The sequence below is a fragment of the Cannabis sativa genome, chromosome 4 (assembly GCF_029168945.1).
Source record: "Cannabis sativa cultivar Pink pepper isolate KNU-18-1 chromosome 4, ASM2916894v1, whole genome shotgun sequence".
NCBI lineage: Eukaryota > Viridiplantae > Streptophyta > Magnoliopsida > Rosales > Cannabaceae > Cannabis > Cannabis sativa.
Genome location: NC_083604.1, coordinates 13,627,792 through 13,653,279, shown reverse-complemented (window position 1 = coordinate 13,653,279; position 25,488 = coordinate 13,627,792). Strand labels below are relative to the sequence as shown.

Below are 25,488 nucleotides of genomic sequence, written 5' to 3'. Positions count from 1 at the left end.
AAGAAAATGGGAGGTATAGTAAGTCGAAATGAGGACCAATTTTTAATTTGGAAACCGAAATCCGCGGACCGGGATTGGAAAGAATTTTATTGTTTCTTCCATGGAGAAGAAATGTTCACACCTGGAGCTGATAGGTTCTCTACTAGTTGGAGGGTGTTAGTGTTGGAATTAATTTTACCAGGATCTAGATTTACTAACAAGTATATTGGATTAACAACCTAATATGAATTCTAAAACAATGAAAATAAACACATATAAAGTTAGAAAACCTTACAGTGGGTGCAGCGGAATAATATGACTCCTTCCGTTCAGATCTCTAGCCCTTGATTCCTTTCTGTAGCAGAGCATCACCAAGATCTGAACCTGGATCTTCTTTTCTCCTTGTTTGATGCAGAAATTCCATAGGCTTCCATACTATGATTGAGATACCACTTGATGTGTGTGGGCACTACTCATCTCACAAGGATTTCGAATTTTTCTCTCTTTTTCTCTCTCAATTTCGTGGCTGATCATACATATGATGTGCAAGAGAAGAGAACAAGGGCTGCTATATATAGGGAGAAGAGAGAGCACAACTTTCCAAATAAAACAGTTTCCTTAATTACTGTGTAATTGATTAACTGCCTTATTTAGTGTGATTCACCACTTTCCTATTATAGCTAGGCTTTGATTAGCAATTACATGACAATTAAAAAATAAAATAATAATTGGGAAACACAAAGGGAGTGCTCGGCCCATAGAGGGAAATGGGCCTCACTTGGATTTTGCAGTTTCCTCAATTTTATTTCAATTTCTCCAAAAAATGCCATTTTTCCAATTCTAATCATTTAAATGCCAAAACTAATTATTTAATAACTAAAATAGATTATTAAATAATATTGTCATTTAAAATAATTATTAATTAGACATACAAAGTCTCTTAATTAATAATTAAACCTAGAAACCCTTTTATTTACGATTTCATCCTTAAACTGTGAGAATTCATAAAGTAGACATAGTCTAACTTTTAGAATTATAATTGATTAATTAAAATCAATTAACTGAGTCTTACAAGCAGTATGGCCTCAACTAGTATGGGGACCATGGGTCTATATAACCGAGCTTCCAATAAGTCGAACCGAATTTACCAAGTAAATTCCCTAACTTATTAATTCCTCATTGAATCCACACTTAGAACTTGGAATTGCACTCTCAGTCATATAGAAACGCTCTATATGTTCCACGATATAGACACGTCATCAGTTATCCATTGTTATAACCCTAATGTGATCAATGATCCTCTATATAGATGATTTACACTGTACAGGGATTAGATTACCGTAACACCCTACAATGTATTTTATCCTTAAAACACTTAACCCTGTATAAATGATATTTCAACTAAGTGAAATGAGATCTCCACCATTTATATTCGTTTGGTTAAGCTCGAAGGAAATCATCCTTTACTTCTATTTGCCAAATAGAAGCTATAGATTCCATATTTATGTTAGCGCTCCCACTCAATTGCATTACCGTGTTCCCAAAATGTACGTATTGCCCAGACTAAAGATTAGGCTTAACTAACAAATCAAAGAACACGAATAATACTCTTGAAATTGAGCCTAACCATATCAGGATTTCGATCATGTGATCTAGGATCAACTTATGATATTGAATTGAATAGATGTTTACGGTAAGTTTCAAAATCTAATTCAAAGTTCAATATCGGTCCATTCCAATGCATACTCCATGCATCCGATACTGGTAAACTTTGCCAATGTCCTGGAAAGGACATAACACTTTTCCAAGGTGTAAGAATACCTATCGCTGATTATACCATGTCAGTCTAAATCCAGTGTTCTGACAAATCAGGGAATCTACTTTTGAACATATAATAAAGATTATATTCCACTGTGCTGACAACACTATAATCTTTAACCAACTCATATGTTCTGGACTTAAAAAAAATTCATACATTATATACACATATAATCATGAAATAAATCATGTGAACCATGCAACATAAAATGTTATTTCTGATCTTTATTAATAAGTAAATCTGATTATATGAAATGAGTTTTATTTAGGGCATAAAACCCAACAGTTAGGTGGGTGCCACACATTAGGCCATTATATTTTTTGGCATCTTTCATTTTGTATGTGATTCTTGTGTTTCTAATTAATTTGCATTTCTCCGTTGTAGGTGGAGAATCAAGGACCGTTCCTTCTTTGTCATCCCAGAACAAGCAAAAGCTGTGGGAGATTTTTGCAATCTCTCAGGAGGATAGGTGGTGGAAAAAATTGTTGAACGAAAAAAGATTTGGCTTCAAGATTTCTTTGGAGCAAAGTCAAGGGGCAGATAGAAGGTAATTTCCTTATTCAACCGAGTGGTCGGATCTCTATTTTCTTACTGAAGCGAGCTTTAGAGTTTACTGGTGCCAAGTTTTCTATTCTTACTCATTTAATAGAGGAAGAACGGATTCTAGCAAACCAGTACACTAAGAGGATGTCTTTCATAATGTCGTCCTCTTCCGATATTTTGGCAAGAGCCAAGAAGGCCACGACTCAGAAAATTAGTTCCAAGGGGCAATCATCAATTACGGGGCGTTCAGGCGCTTTTGCGTCTCCGAAGGGTGTTGTCACTTCGAAAAACTAATACCAGGAAAGATCCAAATAAGAGATGTAAAGTCGACTTGGGGAGCGACGATGAAGAGGGCACTATTATTCCAATAAATGTTTGTGTGCACTCGAATCCGTCTACGATTGAAGGACATGTTGAGGCTCTCTTGAGTCCTCTAGATGAGAGGCATTTGCATGAGCTTGGACACGCTGCATCTTTTGATGACTTGGTCTCTTCAATATATCGAGTAAGTTTCTTTTCGAAGCTTCTTTCTTATTGAGGTTTTTTATTTGTTCTAATATTTGTTTGTTCTTGACAGGCTCTTTCCGATGCGATTTTTATTCGTCGAGATCGCAAATAGCTTGACAAGGAGAACACCGCCCTTAAGAAGTTTAACAAAGCACTTTAGGAGGAAAACAAGAGGGTCATTGAAAAGCTTAACACTTTACAGAAGAAGATTGAAGAAACTGATAAAGAGCTTGCAAATGAAAAGGAGAAATCAGCTGGTTTGTATGCTCAGCTAGATGACATTGCATTTAAAGCTATGTGTAAAGCTCACCTAGAGTTGTTCACAAATTTTAAAAAAGGTAGGTCTACTACGTGGAAGGTAGATGAGGAGTTAGAAGTTTATAGGAAAATTTTTCCTGATTTAGTTACCTCTGGTGATGAAGAATCTAATGTTTCAGAGTTTGACACTGGTGTTCTCGAGGCTGAAGAAGATTGCAATTAGGTTGCCGAGTTTGACAAAGGTACCATTGAAGTTCCGGTTGATTCTAAGGTGGCTCATTGGTGTGTTATTTCTACTTCTTGTATGTTCATTTTATTTGAGCGATGTATTGTCTTATTTATGATGGGAACCTTGTCATTTTTTGGACTTTGATTTTATGTGTAATGCTTTATGTTGAGCTCTTTTGATGTGGATTTGTGTTCAGTGAACTAAGCCTTCATGATGTAGGACTTTGCTCTATGGATTGAGCTTTTTTGATGTGTATTAGACCTCTTTGATGCACCACTTTATTCTATATGTTGAGCTTGTTTATCGTTGTTTATTGATGTAGGATTATGAGTATCATTCACTGCATTTTCATTGGATGGGATGTTTTATTCGGATGGAGGATTTAAGTTTTTCCTTGTCTTTTGTATCTACAAGGTAATCATGTAGCATGAATCTTTGCCACAAATAGGGCATGTACTAGTTAGGATTCTTATATCCGACCAAGAATTGTCACGTTGCAAAGAGTGTCACTCTAGGACTTTCAATTCGTATTGGGGTTCAAGCATCCTTCATAGAATTTAAGGATCTGTCCTAGAATTGTTACGTAGCAAAGAGTGTTACTCTAGGACTCTCAATCCGTAATGGAATTCAAGCATCCTTCATAGGATTTAAGTATTTGTCCTCGAATAGTCACGTAGCAAAGACTAGGACTCTCCATTCGTAATGGAATTCGAGCATCCTTCATAGGATTTAAAGATTTGTCCTAGAGATGTCACGTAGCAAAGAGTGCCACTCTAGGACTCTCCATCCGTAATGGAATTCAAGCATCCTTCATAGGATTTAAAGATCCTTCCTAGAGATGTCACGTAGCAAAGAGTGCCACTCTAGGACTCTCCATCCTTAATGGAATTCAAGCATCCTTCATAGGATTAAAAGATCCGTCCGAGAGATGTCAAGTAGCAAAGAGGTTCGAGTTTCTCGGATTAGGATTTTGACGTGTGATTTATACAGTTATGTTATGTGATTAAGGCATCTATCCAGCACGAGACTTTCCATTCAGGTCGGCCAACTCACTTGAATTCAGGAAAGAGGTGAGAACAGCGTATAATATGTGATATATATGCAAATGAATGTATGTGTGAAATGTATATGCATGCTTGTTATGGTTGGTACACTACCAACACTTGTATGGAAATGGTACAAAGTCCATTCGTATAGTGTATATTGTTTAAAGAGTACATTACGGTGTTACTATCACAAGTACGGGAAAGTATAGGGGGTGTGTGGTATAACACTTAATGGTATTCAGGGTACGAAATAATCCCTACCAACACTCGTACAATGTTGGTACAAAGTGTATGTGGTACAGTGGTAGTACCCTAGTATGGAACGTTCTTACTCATTTGTTAAGCCTTGTAAATAGGTGTATGGGCGCCTAGATACAAGTCGGTATTATGTGATATGTTATGTGTTTTTCTTACTGAGTCTGTCGACTCACAGTTCAACTTTCATGTGTAGGTAAAAGAAAGGCGAAGGCTGAACAGGAGTGAGCTTGAGCTAGGATGAGATTGTACATGTATGGCGGCGCGACCTGGAGTGTTCGGTCTCGGGACATCTGGGTTATCATTTTGTAGTCGCTGTGCGACCTGACTTTTGTATTCTGAATATTTTGTAAAAAATTTATCAACGGGATCCCGACACTTGTAAATATTTTTATAAAATTTATAAAATTTCATAGTTAACACTAAAAGTTTTAATTTGACACGATTTTCAAGGAAACTCCATGATTAGCAAAGATAGCACTTCAATTTAAAATTACTGTAGCGTGCCTTACCATTAGGGCGTTACATGCACTTCATGGTTAGATGTAGACCCAAACACTATATCATCCAAATAAATTTGAGCAATGATAAAGTTAGATTTTATGTGTTTGATGAAAAGAGTTTTGTCTACACTGCCTCTTTCATGATCAAGAGAAATTAAAAATTGAGTTAACCTTTAAAATCAGGCACGGGGAGCCTGTTTTAGACCGTACAAAGCTTTTTCTACTTTATAAATATGGTTTGGAAACTGAGGATCTTCAAATCCCTTTGGTTGCTCAACATAAACTTCCTCACTCAAAATCCCATTCAAAAAGGCAGACTTCACATCCATTTGATGCAATTTGATATCAAGAACACAAGCAATACACAATAGCAAAAGAATAGATTATAATCTTGCTACTGGAGCAAAGGTTTCATCAAAATCAATACCTTCTACCTGTGTATAGCCTTGTGCCACCAATCGAGTCTTGTTCTTCACAATTGTACCGAATTTATCACTTTTATTTTGAAAGATCCACTTTTTTCCAATCACATTGATACCTTTTGGTCTTCGAACCAAAATTCAAACCTTGTTGCGGACAAACTGGTTAAGTTCTTCTTGCATTGTATTGAGCCATTCTTCATATGTCATGGCTTCTTTCACATTTTTCAGTTCAAATTGTGAGATAAAACAAAGAAAACAAATCAAATTAACATACCCTTTTTTTTTGTTACCATGTTTTCTTCAAGACTTCCAAGAATGAGATCTTTTGAATGATCCAATTTTACTCTGGTGCTGGGTTCCTTCTGCATAGAATCAATAATGATGTTTGGATGAAGCGAGATAGGCTGTTCTGGTTCATCTGCTTCACTTGCATCAGCAGATTCGACATTCGCTTCTTCAAAATTCAAGTATGCTGCATCATAATCTACATTTGCTGCTTCTGGTGGAGTATCCAGAAAACTATCTATCTTGGTTTCTGTGGAAAATTCTAAAAATATTTAAAATCATCAACAACCACATTAGTTGATTCCATAACAGTTTGAGTTCTCATGTTGTAAACCTGATAGGCTTTATTATTTGTGGAATATCTAAATACCACACCAACATCCCTTTTAGCATCAAATTTTCCAATATGCTCACGATCTCTTGAAACATAGCAAACACATCCAAAGACATGAAAATTACATTTGGACGCTTACCTTTCCAAATTTCATAAGATGTTTTGGAAGTACCTGGACGAATAAACACTCGATTTATTGTATAGCAAGCTGTGTTTATAACATCTGCCCACAATCGTTTTGTCAGCTTCCTGCTATTTAACATCACTCTTGCCATCTCTTGTAAAGTTCGATTCTTTCTCTCAACAACTCCATTTTGTTGAGGAGTTTTAGGAGCTGAGAATTCATGACTTATAACTGTAGACTTACAAAAATCATCATATACAGAGTTCTCATATTCCTTACCATGATCACTCCGAATTCGAACAATTTTACCAATGTTACATTTACGGGAGAGTCCTCCTCTATAACTGCTTGGAGAGGTCCCCACCAGACTCTACATGCAAAAATAAAACTCTCAAAGAGTATCAATTTTGGACGATCAGATCGGCAACACATAAGGTCAATCGAAAGAGGAAACAAAGTTTCATTTGGAACCATAAAAGGTCTCGAATAGAAGGAAAGAATTCAGTCATTCCTATTGCTAATAACGTAGCTATTTTCAATCAAAACTCAAAAAGGGTAGAATTTTACAATCACAGAATCTACTCGTGGTTATAGATACAATGTGCGAAATGCTCTTATTCTACAATGAAGATAGAATCAGTCCAAGGCCTAAGTTTTGTTCATCATCAACATAAAGCAATCATGGGACTATCAAGCAGAATACTAAACCTAGACATTTATCAAGATTTAAGAAATGTACAGAAAGAAGCTTACTTGGTGAAGAACTAGGTGATGATGAAAATTTTGAAGAAAACAAAGGCCCCGAAGAATGAATCCTTGCGTCAAAAGAAGGTGTCAAAGAAAACTATGATATGGATGGTCAATCAAGATGTGCGACCGTAGTTTGAAGAGCACAAACTTGACTAATAAGTTTATCTATCTCAGTATCGATATCCAATATTCTTGATGACAGTGAAGAATCGCCAATTAGAACTGGGGGTGGTGCTCCTGGATTCTCTCACTCATGAATCTGAAGAAGAAGATGAATACAATGATCGATGTAATGCTTCAGTGTTATCTTGTTCATTGTCATCTTCTCTTTGCAGGTTCAACCTCGGTTTGAAATTTGGGTGAAAGTGGTGAACGTACATGTTTGCACCATATTTATACAAAAAAAAAATGGCAATCCGCATATTTCTAGATTAATGGCCATGATTACGCTCAAGAAAAACCAAAAAAATATCAACGGATTGGGAAAAAATTGATAGTTGGACATTTAATGAAATGTTTTGTATCAAGAAAATTTGAATGATGATGTTCTTTTTGAGACTTGTGTTGATGTAATCAACTGCCATCTCACCAAGATTAACCACATGCATGCCATCAATAAAATTTACCTCCACAAACTGATGATACAATTCCGCACGTGTTACTCTATTTCAAAAAATGGAGAGTTGTCAACCACAAACAAGATCAGTATGGAATTCTTAAAAGTTCTGCCTTTTAGCCTCTACCTGTCCCGAGGAAGAGTGCAAGCTTCTACAACCCTTAGAGTTACGGAAGCTAGTGGTAAATATTATCCGTGTTTCTAGATGGGGACACGTGGAATTCCAACATTGAATGCAATTTAGTTATTTGAAGCCCAACAGCGGGACCAATCAGAATAATGGATCAAGTCCATGTTGGGTTTTGTGCCCTAAATAAAATCCTTTACAATCTGATTAGTTATCAATATAAGAAATTTGAAGTGATTTATGTTTGCATGAATTTTACATGTTAATGGTTTAATATGTTTATTACATTTACACACAAAATCAGTTAAGTCCAGTTCATATGTTTATTCACAATTACAGTATCGTCAACACAGTGGAATGTGATTGTGAAAATATGAATCAAAAGACTAAGTCTCTGTTTCATCAGTGTTTTGGATTTACACTAATGTGATAATCAGCGATGATGTGTACTTACACTTGGAGTAAGTGTTATGTTCTTTCCAGGACATTAGTAAAGTATACTAGTTTTGAATGTATGGAGTATACATTGGACTGGACCGATATTGCAACTTAGTTAAGATATTATAAACTTACCGTTATATCTTTCCAAGTCAATATCACTAGTTGATCTTAAGATTAAAAGAATCTAAATCCTGATATGCTTAGGCTCAACTCAGGAGTGCTATTCATGTTCTTTGATTTATTAGTTAAGCCTACTTTTGGGTCAGGGTGATACGTATATTTTGGAAACATGATAGTATAATTGAGTGGGAGTGCTGAACATAAATATGGAATCTATAGCTTCTACTGGTGTATAGAAGTCAAGTGATGATTCCCTTCGAGCTTAGCTAAATAGAAGTAAATGGATGAGCTCTTGTTTAAGTGACTAATTCTTAGATCACTAAACATCATTTACAGGTAGCTAAGTGTTTTAAGGGGCAAAATACGTTGAGGGGTGAGAACGGTAAAATTATCCCATCTCGATGTAAATCATCTATATAGAGGATCTTTGATCACAATAAGATTATAACAATGGTTAAATGAGATAGCATATCTATATCGTGGAACATATAATATGCTCTATATAAGTCTGAGAGTGCAATTCTAAGTTCTAAGAGTGGATTCAACGAAGAATTAATAAGTAGGGATTTACTTAGTAAATTCGATTCCCTTATTGGAAGCTCAGCATATAGATCCATGGTCCCCATTCTAGTTGAGACTATACTGCTTGTAAGACTCAATAATTGATTCATGATTAATCAATTATAATTCTAAAGTTAGACTATGTCTAATTTGTGAATTTTCACTGAGCAGGGGTGAAATTGTAAAGAAAAGAGATTCTAGGTTTATTTATTAATTAATAGACTTTATGTGTCTAATTAATAATTAAATTAAATGATAATATTATTTAATCATCTATTTTAGTTATTAAATAATTAGTTTTGGCATTTAAATGGTTAGAATTGGAAAATTAGCGTTTTTGAGAAAATAGAAATAAAAATTGTGAAAACTGCAAAAACCAAGTGGAGCCCATTACACACCTTGGCCGGCCACTTAAGCAAGATTTTCCAATTAATATTTTCATTATTTTAATGCCAAATAATTACTAACCTAAACCTAGTAGTTGCCTATAAATAGAAAGTGATGGCTCAGTCAAATAATAAGTTTTAATAACCTTTTCTGTCAGAAAATTACTTTTTCAGAAAACTGAGCCTTCCCTCTCTCTCTATAGCCGAACCAACCTCTCTCTCTCTTTTCCTCTTCTAAATTTCGACCCTCAGTGATAGAGTAGTGGCCACACACAGCAAGTGGTACCTCAATCATAGATTGGAAGACTGTGAAGGATCACACACAAAGAGAACGACATTCGGGCTCAAATCTTGATAATACTCTGCGACAGAAATGATACAAGGGTTAGAGATCTGAGTGGAAGGAGACATTATTCCGCTGCAACCAATGTAAGGTTTTCTTAACTTTATATGTGTTTATTTATCGTTTTAGAAAGTTCATATTTAGGGTGTTAAACAACATACTTGTGAGTAGATCTAAGATCCTGGTAAAATAAATTCCAACAGTCCATTAGCAAGAACATACTTTTTGGGTGGAAGACAGAAGGCTCGTCCAGGCGAGATACTCTTACAGCATAGCGCACATCTGGAAGACATTGAACATGACATCTCGAGAAGTAAACAACGAGCATTCAGATGTCCAGCTCAGAAGCATTCTCATTAATTATAAGATCCTAAGATATCAAAATTAACTCCTAAAGATCTTGTCTGAAGATCATATCTTCCTAAATATGGAACTATTGTAATTGGCAATCAAACATTTAATGTGTCTTTATTCTCCACAAAGATTAGACACGGTTTATTGTCAACGTGATGTGGCATCCACATCAACATACATCGTGCGCCTCATGGGTCAGGCTTCACCAGATAAGCCCATATTAATATGTTACTTGTAATCACCTCATCAGTGGGCAAGGGCTAATAAGCAAGAGCCCTAAACACTATAAATATACACACAAAAAAAAAAAAAACCCTTCATGCAATGGGGTTAGAAAATCATTCCTCAATTTCTCTGACAAAGTTTAAAGTTCAGACATTCTTATAAATCTTAATAGGGCGTTTTGTATGAGGTTTAGACTTGATAGAAATGAGAATGTAAAATTTAAATCAAATTTTAATGACAAGAGATTTGTGTTTCCAAGAAGGTCTCATTTTTTAAATTAAAATGGTGATAATGCTAATCCCCTCAAACACACAGATTTCATATTTCCTCCAAGCAGGGGCGGACCCACATGGAGGCGAGGCGGGACAGTCACCCCCTGAAAAAAAATCAGGAAAAAAATATATATGCAATTTAAAGTTACGATATATATTTATAATAAAATATAATATTTATAGACATAATATTGGCATTACTGCAATGGTTAAGTTAAATTATATATAGGGTAGAGGTCAATGGTTCAATTTCCATCAAAAAAAATACGTCCCGCCTCACTTTAAATTCTGGGTCCGCCACTGCCTCCAAGTCTACTCCCTCTAACTCTACTCTCTCCAAATCAAACTCACATAACAAACACACATAAGGTGGCGTTTAGTTTGAAGTAATAAAAATATAGCTAGAATAAGAATAACATTTCAATACTTTAAAATAAAACTAAACAAAAGAATAAAATTAAAGTTTTTTCCTTTCCATTCTATTTCCTCTTACCAAACGCCACCTTAGGCTTTTTTAGATTTCAAGTATTAATATTGGCTCGTGCACTAAGGCTCATTAACACTCTAAATACGTAAAAATCTTCATTGTTATTTTCTTTATTTTTGATCAATTTCGTTAGCTTAAAGATTTTGGGTTCGAAAAGATATTTCTAAAATTCATAACTCATATGAATATCTAAAAAGAAAAGAAGATTTAATTCAAAAATAAAAAAGAAACTCACCTCATAATCGAGTTTTCAGTCCAATCCAAAAGAGGATCTGGGATATCATTCATATCTGATCTTTTGTTTTCACAAGTAAGCCCAATCTTAACTGTGTTGGAACTCAAAAACTTTGAGAAGTTCCAACAATAGAGGTGAAACTTTATCAAAAGAAAAACAATAGAGCTAAATATATAGCTAAAAAATCAAAATCCTTTTAAAATTTAAATGTTGCTAAGGAATAAATAGTGAGCTTACACAAACCGAATGAGCAGTTTTTTTTCTTTAATCTTAAAGGAGTTAATTAATTTTAAAGATTTTTTATTGTAGACTTATTTGTACCGTATGACCTTAAATTATATAGATAAGTAAGTTGGTCCTTAAATTTTATTTTTTGATAAATCGGTCCCCAAACTATTTTACTTATTTTAATTTATTTTTTTGTGTTAAATTAAAATAATTTTATTTTTCAATTTTAATACGTTGATAAAAATAATTATATTAATATATTTTATTTGTTTATTTATTATTTTCTGAGTATTTATATATTATACAATATTTAATTTCTTACCAAAATATTTAAAATATGCTTTATTCATATATTTTACACCAATAGTGGTAAAATTTCATGAATTTGCTAATGAGTAGAAGTTAAAAATTAATGTTATAATATAAATTACTTGGTAGTTTATAAAAGAAATATTATTTTAGCTACAAAATAATATTTTACTACATATATAAATAAATTTTATATTAACTTTTTTTATTTACGAAGAAATATTCTTTAATGGTAGGGAAAACAATTAGAGAATCTAAAAACCTTTATTAACTTATATATAGTTGTTTTTTTTTTGTTTTTTTTTTTGTTCATGTACGTTAACTATTCTAAATATTTTCTTTTAGTGTGGATGAGTTATTCAATCGTGAAAATATTTTATATAAGTATTATTTATAAAAAGATAAATTATTAGTTCACATGTATCTATAGTTTTATAATATTTATAATATATCTTGATTTTTTTTAAAAAAAAAATACATATAAATAAAATATATATTTCTTCTTATTTCAGTATATTAAAAATAATATTTTAATTTTTTTTCTTATTTTAGAATATTAATAAAATATATATCAATGAAAAATATATATTATTTTTAACTTGATAAGGTAACATAAAAATATTTAAAATTAATACAAATTAAATACATAAATAAATAAAATACCATAATTAAAAAGTGAAGACTTTATATTTCTAAGAAAATAAAAGTTTGAAAATCAATTGGCTTATGACTAGCTTGTTAAATTTTATATAATTGAGGATTAATTTGTTAAAAAATAAAATTTAAAGACCAATTTATCAAAACCTATATAATTTCAAGAATTACGGTACAAATAATTTAGGCGGGTGGGGTGTAATTATTAAAATTAAAATATATAAATAGAATTAAATTTAAAATGTATACTTTTATTATTATTTTTTATTTTTTTCACCAATTTTTATTATTATTTAAAAAAAATAATTATATTTTTATATATTCAAGCTAAGATTATAAAAACAGCGCTTCATTATTATCTTCCCAATTTTTCTTTTACATTTTATTTTGTTAATTTCTGTTAGAGAGTCCCACATTGCTAATGTGTGGAAAGAAAATAGAATATATAAGAGGAATGGGCTACTCCTCCCATAGCCACTTGTTTTGAGATGGAACCCCATGATTCCCAACATGGTATCAGAGCAAAAACAAAAAAAAAATCTCTAGCGACTATTCAACCCCAAAAAATAAACCGATCGAAGTAGAGCCGAAAAAAAGAGCCACCAAAAATTCAAAAAAAAAATTGATCCAAGAGCCAAAGTCAAAAAACGCCAGTTGTGATTCGGGGATAGTGAGCCAAAAATAAAAAAGAGCCACCAAAAATCCAAAAATACCGATCCAAAAAATAGAGCAAAAAGAGCCACCTGTAATCAGGGATAGTGAGCCAAAAAAGAGCCACTTATGATCGAGTTGTCCAAGATGGTGAGCAAATAAAATAGCTACCATCTTGAGGGGGATGTTAGAGAGTCCCACGTTGCTAATGTGTGGAAAGAAAATAGAATATATAAGAGGAATGGGCTACTCCTCCCATAGCCAATTGGTTTTGAGATCGAACCCCATGATTCCCAACAATTTCAATTAAATCTCTTTTTTTTCAACTTTGATTTCATATATTATTCTTTTCCTCTTTTAAAACAAAACAAAGGATAATAGTCTTATGGCTGAATTGAAGTGAAAGAAAAAGTAGTAATAGTACTTCTAAAAATGGCGGCATCTTCAAGACTAGTGCTGCATCTACATGCCACAACCACCGCAGCTATAGTGGTGCCTACACCCAAGTACAACCTTAGATTATCCACCGCCACAGCTGCTAATCGCCGCTTTCGAAAACCCATATTCAAATGTAAGGCTACCTCTAACACTACTCCTACTTCTACTCCTGTTTTCCAAGGAATCTACGGTCCTTGGTCCGTCGATTCCACCGACGTTAGAGAGGTCATATCCTACCGTTCTGGGCTGGTCACAGCTGCAGCCTCTTTTGTTGGGGCAGCCTCCACAGCTTTCTTGCCTGAAGAAAATCAGGTCGGGGAATTCATACACCACAATCTTGACCTGTTTTACATTGTGGGTGGTGCTGGACTTGGGTTGTCTTTGGCTTTGATTCATATATATGTCACCCCAATTAAGCGAACTCTTCAAGCATTTTGGGGGCTTGGCGTGGTTGGGTCCTTGCTCACATACACCAACTTGGCTAAGCCTTCTGGGCAAGGGCTGGTCCAGTATGTAGTTCACAACCCCTCTGCTGTCTGGCTTGTGGGCCCACTCTTTGCAGCCCTCACTGGCCTTGTCTTCAAGGAAGGTAAAACTAAACTCATCTCTTTTATTTATCTATTTGGGTCATTTTTCATAATGATGTTGGATTGGATTCAATGGATGGAATAGGTCTCTGTTATGGCAAGCTAGAAGCTGGACTTCTCACTTTTATAATACCAACTCTTCTTCTTGGCCACCTGGTTCGTATTTCAACCTTTTGATTCTTAATTGTGTATAGTAACGAAAAGAATTGCGTGTGTTCAAGTAGGGTTGTTTTTCCCTTTTAATGAAACAATGCATTGGATGAGCTTGGTTTTTGATTTGAAACGCAGAGTGGTTTGATGGACGATGGAGTGAAACTTCCTCTGCTTGGAGCTTGGATGATACTTTTTGTTATATTTGCTGGAAGGAAGTTTTCTCAGCCAATTAAGGTAGTAGCTACCTAAGGACCTATCTATAACTAATAACTATACTTGGTAAAAACTCATTTACATTTCTTCATAAATTATAAAACTTTTGTGGTGTTTATTGTTTCTTTGCTAGGATGATATTGGTGACAAATCCGTCTTTATGTTCAATTCCCTTCCGGAAGACGAGAAAGTAGCTTTGATCGAGAAGCTTGAGCAGCAAAATTCTTAATTAGAACAAAAAGAAAGAAACATAAGTCCAAATGCATAATGTGTTGACAGGACTGTACTGTTCTGTAGAATAATATGTAAATAATCATGGATGTTTCATTTTGCATGACATTACAAACTAAAAAATGGATAGGAATCTGTTTTTCTTCTCACATAATGTAATCTGTGGTTGCCTAGTGCTTTGTACTGCACTAGACCCTTTTGAAAAGATAACTTAAATACACAATGGGTAATCTTTAAAGCCGAAAGAAAATGCTTAAATGTTTGATCAGCATTTCAAAAAGGGAACTAAGCTAAGCTCAATGATGCATCAAATCATTTGCAGCTTCTCAGTAAAAAAAAAGAAAAAATTAAAATTTTGCAGCTACTGCTTTACCCTAGTGCTCCTTCTGGTTGGTGTTCCAACAACTCCAGTTTCAGCCTTCTTGCTTTTATAATTCTGTTTTTTGGCTTTGCTTTCTTCTTCTGGGGATGCTTCTGGTTGTGGTTTCTCACCCTTAACTGGACTGTCTGTCTGCTTCTCATTAGTAGCAGTAGGTTTCTTGGGGGAGGATGTCTTAGCCTTTTTTGTGGGATTGCCAACAGTTTCAGCCTTGTTGCGCTTATAATTCTGTCTTTGAGCTTTGTTTTCTCCATTTGGGGATGCTTGTGGTTGAGGCTCCTCAACCTTCATCAGAAGGTCTGTCTGCTTCTCATTAGTAGCAGTAGGTTTCTTGGGAGAGGACGTCTTAACATCTTTCATGGAATCGCCAACAGTTTCTTTCTCTTCCTCAGCTTCAGGGTTCAAAGTATTTTCTTCCTCTTCCTTTTCCTCTTCTTCATCTCGTGCCCCCACGGTAAACTCTTCTCCTGTTTCGGCAGCTACCTCTTCACATGTCTCAGCACTCTCTTCAGGCTCTTCTTTTTGCATCAGCGATTCAATGACACCCATTAGTTCTCTATTAACCTGCCAAAGAAATAAAGATATGAGCAAAACAAATACTCAACTAATAGAGAACTGCAAACAAAGACTCAGCTATTTTCCTAACAAAATGCTCAAGTATTCTCCTATAGCCATGCATGTGATTATTTTAGTAACCATGCAACAAAGTTGCGTGAACAAGACACAAAGAATGGCAACTTGGTACAGAATGTTAGGTCTCTTAAATATAATTGATTAGGATTATGGAGGCTGAGTTGGCAAATTCTTAGTTGTTGAGATGGAATGTTTCTACGTGAGCTATCCTAATAGTCCTAAGAGCATCTCCAATGGTTAAATTCTTAATTGATTAGGATGTAAATTGCTTATTTGGATGCTATAACATTGGAGAAGTGCTATCATAGAAAATTGTGTTGATGTGGCATTAATACTATCTTTTATAAAAAAATTTAGTGTGACAATATTTATAATTAAAATATATAATATATTAAATAATAATATATGAAATCATAATTATAGTATTCTTAAAAATTATTATACTATTAAAGTGTTTTTAGAAGAGTACCAAAAATTATGTAAAAAAGATATAAAAAAAAATACTATATATTTGAATGACATAGAGATTTTTAGCACCTTTAAAAGTTATTACTATTAGAGATGCTCAAATGTGTTAGCTTAAAACAGTGAAGATGAATTAGTATGAAAAGTGAGGTTGATTAATCCAAAGGGGTTAGGAATTGATTTGTACTGTAAAGAGTAAAATTTACTCAGGGAGATATCCAAGTGTCTTGAAAAGCTTGAAAAAATTGCAATTCTTTGTTTGATATCGATAAGATTCATATTTTCTAATTCTTTCAATATTGGAGTGAAACAATAGTGTATCAACAGTTGCAACAGCAACCTAAAAATCAACATTACCTGTGGGTTTTGAAGAAAGTCAGAAATGTCATTTGTACAGCATGGACATTTCATAACATTCTTCCGAGCCCGCAGTGCTCTTCTGCCTTGACATGTCCTCTGCTCCACAGCAGTTTGACCAGCAAATACACCCTCTAGGCAACCTTTGCAGAAGTTATGAGCACAAGGGGTAGTGATCGGAAGAGTCATCACTTGCCGGCAAATTTGGCAGCTAAACTCTGCACATTTAACTATTTGTTCAGTAATTGTACCAATAAAAGCATATAATAAGCCCTCAAAGATGATTCCAAACGTTCGAAATTTGTCAGTTAGAAAATAATGCCTTTCAAAAGCTTTTCTCTTGCAGATGCTTTGTTAACTTTTTTAGATCTCTTCCTTGGAATTCCAGAACAATCAGAATGCATGCGTTTTCTACTAGGCGGCGGAGGCTTCTTCCACATCCACCGACCTTTCTCCTCCTATGGAACATGATAACAAGTTTATAAATAACTAACTTATTTTGACCAAAATAAAATGTTAATATGTAATTAGCTTTAATGAGAGGAGAAATATCATAAAATTTTAACTGCTTTTAACTTACATCATAGTCCCAGAAAGGAGCTTCTTTCCTTTCAGTTAGATCAATTGCTCCCTTTAACTCTGGTACTGCAGGCAAAGGCCTTGGAAGGTCCCCGTGATCATTACTGAAAGATCATTTGAAAAAATAAGAATTAGTGGTTGTAGAGAAAGGGGCTGTTAGAGGGAAAGATGACTATTAACAGACCTTGTCCACGGAGCTGGTTCATTGTCACATCTAATGAATAGATATCTGCACACAAGATGGCCCTAAAACAAGAGAGATTATCAGTTTATATAAACAAATAACGACACTACTACATTAATTATGACAAGCATTATCTTACTTGTGCTCCTTTCTTGCGCCAACATTTCTCAACTCTGTAAACTCCATCATATCGCACTCCCTCTTCTGGGGCATAAGCTGATCGCTTCTCCTTGTGAGACCTGCCAATCAGAAATTTGAGAGAAAGGAAAGCAGTTGTCCTAATACAATACCAAGAAGAATGAATATAAGAGATAAGGATTAATTAAGCACAAACAAACCTCACAACTCGGACAGGGTAGCCTTTTCGACAACTAAGTCGCAGTGCCTCATTCAACTTTTCAAACTTCTGATCAAAAGAATGAGCCTTGTTTGTCCGCTTATTGCCGCTAAGATCTCTCCCACCACTGTACATTACAATTGGGAAGCAGGAGATTAGAAGTCTTAACATTAAAGCTAGAAGAAAACAACAATAAGTTTTCCTAGTCTTAAGAACCTTGGCAATGGAATTTATAAATACAATAAATTCAACAGTCACAAAAGCAAATACCTCCCAGTGTAAAGAAACCACTCGCCATGATCCTCATCATCTTCATAACCACCAGAGAGAGCCACTGACTGGCAGCCATAGGTAGACTGCCCAGCAATTCCAGAAACATGAGGCATATGGACACCCCATTGTCTGCACTCCATCCTATCTTCCCAGGACTCACCAACCAATACACCCTGATCCCTTTCAGGATCATTTTCTGCAGGAATAGGCCCAAAGTGATCAGGAGCCGTTGTCACAAAGATCTTTCCACTGCAAGCATTAGCTTTGCCAGTCTTCTTTGCACGGTCAGTTGTGAAAGCTTTGTCTGGGCGATCTTGGTTGTGGATAAAATGTTGGGGCTTGCTTTGCCCCACTTCAGCATTGGATTTTGAAGCCTTGGCCATTCTGATTGCAATGACAAGCGCAGAGTTGATTCTGGGGTTGCTTGCCATCTTGTTTGGGATTGGGCACCGGCAATTGGCACAGGTGCGTTTCCTCTGTCCAACCCATTTCTCGAAACACTTGAGGCAAAAATTGTGGCCACATGGTGTCTGAAATCACAAAGCAATTACGCATAAGTTTGTACCAAATACCAACCCCTCTTTCTATGAAAAAAAAAACACACACCCACCAAAGAACCCTAAGCAGCAATTTTCTACATAATCCTCATAATGAAGAAATCAAAAGGCAAAAACAAGCATTTCCTTCATTTGGGTTTTCTATAAAACTATAAAATAAAATAAAAAAACTAAGCCCCAAACATGTAACTGATGATCTCAATGAATCCGAAAAAGACAAAACATTGAATGCTTGGACTTTTCTTTTCTTTTCGAAACATTTCAGTTTAGGAAAAGAAGAAAGACGAAAAGGCCTACCGTAACAGGTCTCTCGGGCAGTTGCATGCAAATAGAGCAGTTGAGATTACCCCCAAGAAGCTCAAGTAGGTCATTGGTCTTGGGAGGTCCGCCATCGGCTGGTCCATCCTGTTCGCGCTTGCACATGAGCTGCTGACGTTTCTGGGCCTTCTCCCGCTCGGTCAACGAGGTATCGGCCTGAATGATCCGTATGGAAGCGACCAAGTCAGAAGAAGAAGCGATTGGTTTAGGAACGGGATCGGGATTAGAGAGAGGCGAACAGTCGGGGCATTCCCATTTGAGAGCCTCCCCCATGGTTTCGGGGCGGGAAGAGAGGCAAGCGACATGCCATGGAGTGGCGCAGGTGTGACAATGGAGGGTCTCATCAGGAGAAGGCTTGATCTTACAGACCATGCAAAGGCCATCACCATCGCAGGGGAGATCAGCCATGATGGTGGTTGAGGAGGACAGAGAAAGAGAGAGTAGTCAGTACTACTGAGTTAAAAATTGAGCGAGTGAGAAGTGTGAGAGAAAAGGTAGGATTTTAATAGGATTAGGAAACTGTGGGGATTTGTATGGGCGGCATTTTGAAAAATTTCATAAGGTTTCCCTCTTTTTTTTATTTTTAGTTTTCCCCAAAAAAAAAACAATTTATCTGTTATTCCCTTATTTGCTCCCTTTCTTCTCTTTATTTCTTTAATAATTATAATTTATAATCTATTCCGTGCATCTAACCTATTCACATTTTTTCTTTTTTCCATTTATCAAGATTTTTCCTAATTTTCTTCCTTAATGGCTAAAGTTTATTCATGCTCTAAGTTTAAACATAATTTCATTCTTTACTCCAAAGTCAGCTGATGGGCAGTCAAAAAAGGGCAATATAGTGGGTCCTGGTGATGTCCAGGCCCACCAATCATTATGAGTATATTAAGTTGGAATTGTTGTGGCTTGGGAACCCACGGACCCAACAATTCCTTAAAGACATTTGTTGTCAAAAGAAACACAAATTTGTATTTTTTATGTGAGACCTTATGCAAGAAAGATGTTGTGGATAAAATTCAAAAACGTTTGGGTTTTGAAGCTTCTTTTAATGTTGATGCCTAAGGTAGATCAGGTGGGCTTGCTCTTCTTTGGAAAGTGGTTGATGAGGCCCAACTCCTTAGGTTCTCTCATAACCATATTGACATTCGTATCAGCCTTCCTGGGATACATCCTTGGCGTTTGACCGACTTCTATGGAGAACCGAATCGCAATCTCCGATCGAGAACCTGGAATCTCCTCAGGTCTCTCTCTGCCGAAAGCAACTGCCCTGGTGCGTTATCGGAGAATTAAACAACATTGCTAACCAGGCTGAGAAGAGAGGCCGACATGCCTACCCTTCTTCTCTCATTGAAGGTTTCCAATCTGCTCTTCACGATTGCCAACTCCATGACTTGGAGCTTCGGGGTTATCCTTACACATGGGAGCGTGGAAGAAACACAGGCAGTCTTGTCGAAATTAGGCTTGATAAAGCTCTTGTCACTCGACAATGGTTAGCTATCTTTCATGAGGTAACTCTTACTAACCTTGACTTCTTTTGTTCTGATCACACTCCGATTATTCTAGAGCTCAACAATGGCAGCCACGGTTGCTCTGTTCATCACTTTTGTTTTGAAAATTTATGGTGTCGTGAACCTATGTGCAAACAAATTGTCAAGGCTTGCTGGGAAGAGAATGGTCATTTGTCTCTTGTTGAAAAAATTAAAGTCTGTAGTTTGGCTCTTGAAAACTGGGGAAAAAGCCTCACATGTAACTTTAAAAAGAGGTTGGCGAAGAGCAAAAGTGCTATGGCAGCTATAAAACATGATGCTAATTCGTTCTCCTATCAAGAATATGCTGCAGAGAAGAATAATTACTTTGAGATACTTGCCCAATAGGAAATATATTGGAAGCAAAGATCAAAATAATATTGGCTCAATGCCGGTGATAAAAATAGCAAATATTTTCATGCTTCCGCAAGTGCTCGGAAAAGAAACAACCAAATCCACCAACTTCAAGATTCAAATGGCAGTTGGGTACGATGGGATACTGGCTTGGATAAGGTAATTTCAGATTATTTTTCAAGTCTTTTTTCTGCTAGTGGTGTTAATCATGACTTGGTGGTAAATGGGATTAGTGGCATTGCTAATAATATTCAAAATGAGGATCTGCTCCAGCCGGTAACAGTTGAAGAAATTAAAAATGCCTTATTCCAAATGCATCCTGATAAAGCCCCTGGGCCTGATGGAATGGGACCCGATTTTTTCCAAAAGCTCTGAGATATCATTGGAGCGGATATTGTTGACTTGGTTACCAACTTCTTCGATACTGGGGTTCTTCCAAGTGATCTCAATACAACCAACCTCGTCTTAGTTCTAAAAAAGAAGAACATTCTGTCTATGAATGACTTGTGGCCTATTGCTCTTTGCAACGTGTTGTATAAAATTGTCTCTAAAGTATTGGCAAATCGAATGCGGGGTATTACTGACCAGATTATGTCAACCACTCAAAGTGCATTTATTCCTGGAAGACTAATCTCTGATAATGTAATGATTGCATTTGAAGTTATGCACTACCTAAAGCGCAAGACAAATGGAAAAAAAGGCTTCATGGCTATTAAGCTCGACATGAGTAAAGCTTATGACCGGGTTGAGTGGAGTTATCTACAGGCCATTATGAGTCACATGGGTTTTCATGATAAGTGGATCTATCTTATGATGTCATGTCTTACCCCTGTTCGATATAATGTTATCCATGGAATTCATGTTGTTGGCCCTATTACTCCAACTCGAGGTATTCGCCAAGGGGACCCTTTATCTACTTATCTCTTCATAATTTGTGTTGAAGGCTTATCAATGCTTATCAATTCTACTGAATCCAATCGCATCATCCAAGGTTGTCGGGTTGCCAAAGGAGCCCCCTCCATCACACACATACTTTTCGCAGATGATAGCTATCTCTTTTGTAACGTCCTAATGCTAAGGCACGCTACAGTGCTTTTTCAATTATTGTGCAATCTTTGCTAATCAAAGAAATTTCTCGAAAAACGTGTCAAATTAAAATTTTTGTATTAAATACTAAACTTTGTATTATAATAAAATATTTACAAGTGCTGGGATCCCGTTTTAAACTTTGTAAAATTTACTTTTCAAACTATACATTCCAAAATACACAAATTTACAGGTCGCACAGCGACTTTCAAAATACAACTCCCAGATGTCCCGAGACCGAACACTCCAGGTCGCGCCGCTTGACATGTACAATCTCACCCGAGCTCAGGTTCACTCCTATTCAACCTTTGCCTTTCCTTTACCTACACATGGAAGCAGAAACTGTGAGTCAACAGACTCAGTAAGAAATGCATATATCATATCATATAATTTCCGACCTGTAAATAGGCGCCCATACACCTATTTACAGAGCTTAACAGATGAGTATGAACGTTCAACACTAGGGTACAACCACTATACCACATACACATCGTACTTCACTGTACGAGTGTTGGTAGGGCTTATCCCGAACACTGAGTAACACTGAGTGATGTACCACACACCTTGGCATTTTCCCGTGCCCGTGTTGGTATCACTGTATCGGACTCAATCACTATACCAATGCACTCTGTAACTTATTCATACAAGTGTTGGTAGTGCCTAACATAATTTAAGCATGCATATACAAACACATATACACACATTCAGATAATCGCATCATACAATATACACAGTTCTTACCTGTTTTCCGAATTCAAGTGTGCTGGCCGACCTGAACGGAATTCTCGTGCTAGATGGATGCCCTAATCACATATTGAAACCGGGTAAGTCACATTATTAAAACCCTAATCCCTGGAAATGGGGAAACACCCAACCGAGGCATCGAAATGGCAAAAATTGAGAAAATGAAAGGCCCAGGGAACCCTGCAAAAACCGGCTAGCCGATTTTTGTGGCACTGCAAACCGGTTTGCACCAGTATTCCCCAAACTTTTCATTTGTTGCTCAATCTTCCACCAATTTCCATGAAACCTTCCAGAGCACCTATTCAATGCATAAACAATAAAATCCAGGCAATATTTCACAGAACAAAACAACAAATCTCAACTTGCCATTAAAGCTCAAAGCTTTGAACTCTAAACTTAAATTTGCATAAAACCATTAACACTAATTAAAACCAGCAGCTAGGACTTAGAATCAACTCAACAAGACCCTAAAATTCGAACCCTAGGCAATTCAAACCTTAACAACTCATATTACTCCAAAACACTATTTCAACCTAACTTTAAAAGCTTGAAAATCAATAACCAATAGTCTAGGGCTTTACCTCACTAACAATAGCTTGAATCCTTGCTGAAAAATCCAAAGAAATCCCAGCCCCTTCCCCTTGTTCTTGCTGCCTTCGAAGAGAGAGAGAAGAGAAGAAAGAGTTCTTCAATTTTTTGATGTTTTTCTTTTAATTCCCAAAATGAGATAAATGAGTTAACAAAGCTAACTCTTTGCTGAAATAAAATGCTAGGTGTCACTTCTTAAGGCTGCCACCTATCCTTCACCAAAGGAAAAAGACTAAAATGCCCTCCTATTTACAACTTAGATATTCCACCAAACTAGGGGTAAAATGGTCAAATCCCATACCCCGCTCAAACTCGATAATTTATTTTCTCTAAAATATTTCCCACTATGAAATAAGTTCTAAACTTACCCATGTGATCAATCTAGCCATCCATCGCATTTTCCATTGTCGCCGAGCAAAAATTACAAAAATAACATATTACACATATAAGCTAGACAATACCCCTAGAGTTTAATAAAATCTCCAGAATTGAGAAATTATAACTCTAATATTTATTTCTAAATATTGGAGTCCACAATTAAATTAATTCACAAATAATAATAAAATAATAAAAATTAGTGCTAATTGCTTTTACTAATCAAAAATTACTAGAATGGTCATTACAATTATCCCCCGTTAATAGGATTTCGTCCTCGAAATCTAACCTGAATAGCTCTGGATGTTGAGTCCTCATATCTGACTCTAATTCCCAGGTGGCTTCTTCCACCTTACTGTTCCTCCAGAGCACCTTAACTAGTGCAATAGTCTTGTTCCGAAGAACTTTTTCCTTTCTATCCAAAATCTGTACAGGTTGTTCTTCATAGGTTAAGTCTGACTGCAGTTCAAGGGCTTCATAACTCAGGACATGAGTCGGGTCTGACACGTATTTCCTTAACATGGAAATGTGAAATACGTCATGAACAGCCGATAATGCTGGTGGTAAGGCTAGCCGATACGCTACCTGCCCGACCTTCTCGAGTATCTGAAATGGCCCAATGAACCTAGGGCTTAACTTACCCTTCTTCCCGAAGCATTTAATAACTTTTCCCCTGCCTGAAACCCGCAGGAAAACATGTTCCCCTGCCTGAAACGTAACATCTCTACGCTTCGGATCAGCATAACTTTTCTGCCTGCTTTGAGCTGCAAGCATCCGAGCCTTAATCTTGTCAATAGCCTCATTGGTCCTCTGCACTAATTCTGGACCCAAGTACTTCCTTTCTCCCGTCTCATCCCATTGAATAGGAGAACGACATTTTCTACCATATAACATCTCATAGGGAGCCATCCCTATTGTACTCTGGTAGCTATTGTTGTAGGAGAATTCAATTAAAGGCAAGTACTTACTCCATGAACCCTCAAAGTCCATGACACAGGCTCGCAGTAAGTCTTCTAAAATCTGAATAGTTCTTTCTGACTGACCATCGGTCTGAGGGTGAAAGGCTATGCTAAACTTTAACTTGGTACCCATAGCCTTCTGAAGACTCACCCAAAACTTCGATGTGAACTTTGGATCCCTATCTGACACAATAGATTTAGGAGCTCCATGGAGACTGACTATCTCTTTCACATACAATTCAGCGTATTGATCCATTGAATATGTAACTTTCACTGGTAGAAAGTGAGCTGACTTTGTGAATCTGTCTACAATGACCCATACCGAATCATACATCCCCGTAGTTCTAGGCAAACCAGTTACGAAATCCATTGCAATGTCCTCCCACTTCCATTCTTGAAGGACTAAAGGTTGCAGTAACCCTGCCGGCCTCTGATGTTCAGCTTTAATCTGCTGGCAGGTTAAACACTTAGACACGTAGTCCACCACATCTCTTTTCATCCCATACCACCAGAAGTAGGGTTTCAAATCCTGATACATTTTGGTGGTTCCCGGATGCAATGAATAAGGCATGGTGTGAGCTTCATCCAATATTTCTTTCTTAAGCTCATCAACACTAGGAACACACACTCGAGCTTTATATAACAACATTCCACTATTCGAAACTGAAAAGCCTCTAGGCCGACCAGCCACTACTTCGTCTCGAACCTTAACTAGCTCGGGATCTTCCAGCAGTGCCTTTCTGATTCTCTCCAACAGATCAGATTGGAGTGTTAAATTATGTAATTTCCCGACCACGAACTCAATTCTTGCACTAACCATTTTCGAGGCTAGTTGAGGAGCTATCATAACTGTAGTACAAACTTGCCCGAGACCTTTTCTGCTTAAAGCATCGGCCACAACGTTGGCTTTTCTGGGGTGATACAGTATTTCACAATCGTAGTCCTTAACCAACTCCAACCACATTCTCTGCCTCATATTCAAATCTTTCTGGGTGAAAAAGTATTTGAGACTTTTATGATCAGTATAAATCTCACACTTTTCACCGTAAAGATAATGTCGCCATATCTTTAAAGCAAAAACTACTGCAC

General features: G+C 36.2%; 2 protein-coding genes across 2 annotated transcripts; one reads left to right on the top strand and one right to left on the bottom strand.

The window, feature by feature from the left end:
- Positions 1-13,366: 13,366 nt before the first annotated feature.
- Positions 13,367-14,890, top strand: LOC115712506 (uncharacterized). The gene is made up of 4 exons (XM_030640793.2): positions 13,367-14,090; positions 14,174-14,244; positions 14,377-14,475; positions 14,588-14,890. Exons 1-4 carry the CDS (start codon positions 13,496-13,498, stop codon positions 14,681-14,683), a joined length of 861 nt encoding a protein of 286 aa, XP_030496653.1. The 5' UTR covers positions 13,367-13,495; the 3' UTR covers positions 14,684-14,890.
- Positions 14,742-19,398, bottom strand: LOC115712505 (E3 ubiquitin-protein ligase ORTHRUS 2). Its single transcript, XM_030640792.2, has 9 exons — positions 18,747-19,398; positions 17,890-18,422; positions 17,621-17,746; positions 17,422-17,521; positions 17,283-17,344; positions 17,100-17,202; positions 16,842-16,977; positions 16,520-16,737; positions 14,742-15,628 (listed from the first exon to the last, which is right to left on the bottom strand). The coding sequence occupies exons 1-9, from the start codon at positions 19,173-19,175 to the stop codon at positions 15,047-15,049; spliced, it is 2,289 nt and encodes a 762-aa protein (XP_030496652.2). The 5' UTR covers positions 19,176-19,398; the 3' UTR covers positions 14,742-15,046.
- Positions 19,399-25,488: the final 6,090 nt, after the last annotated feature.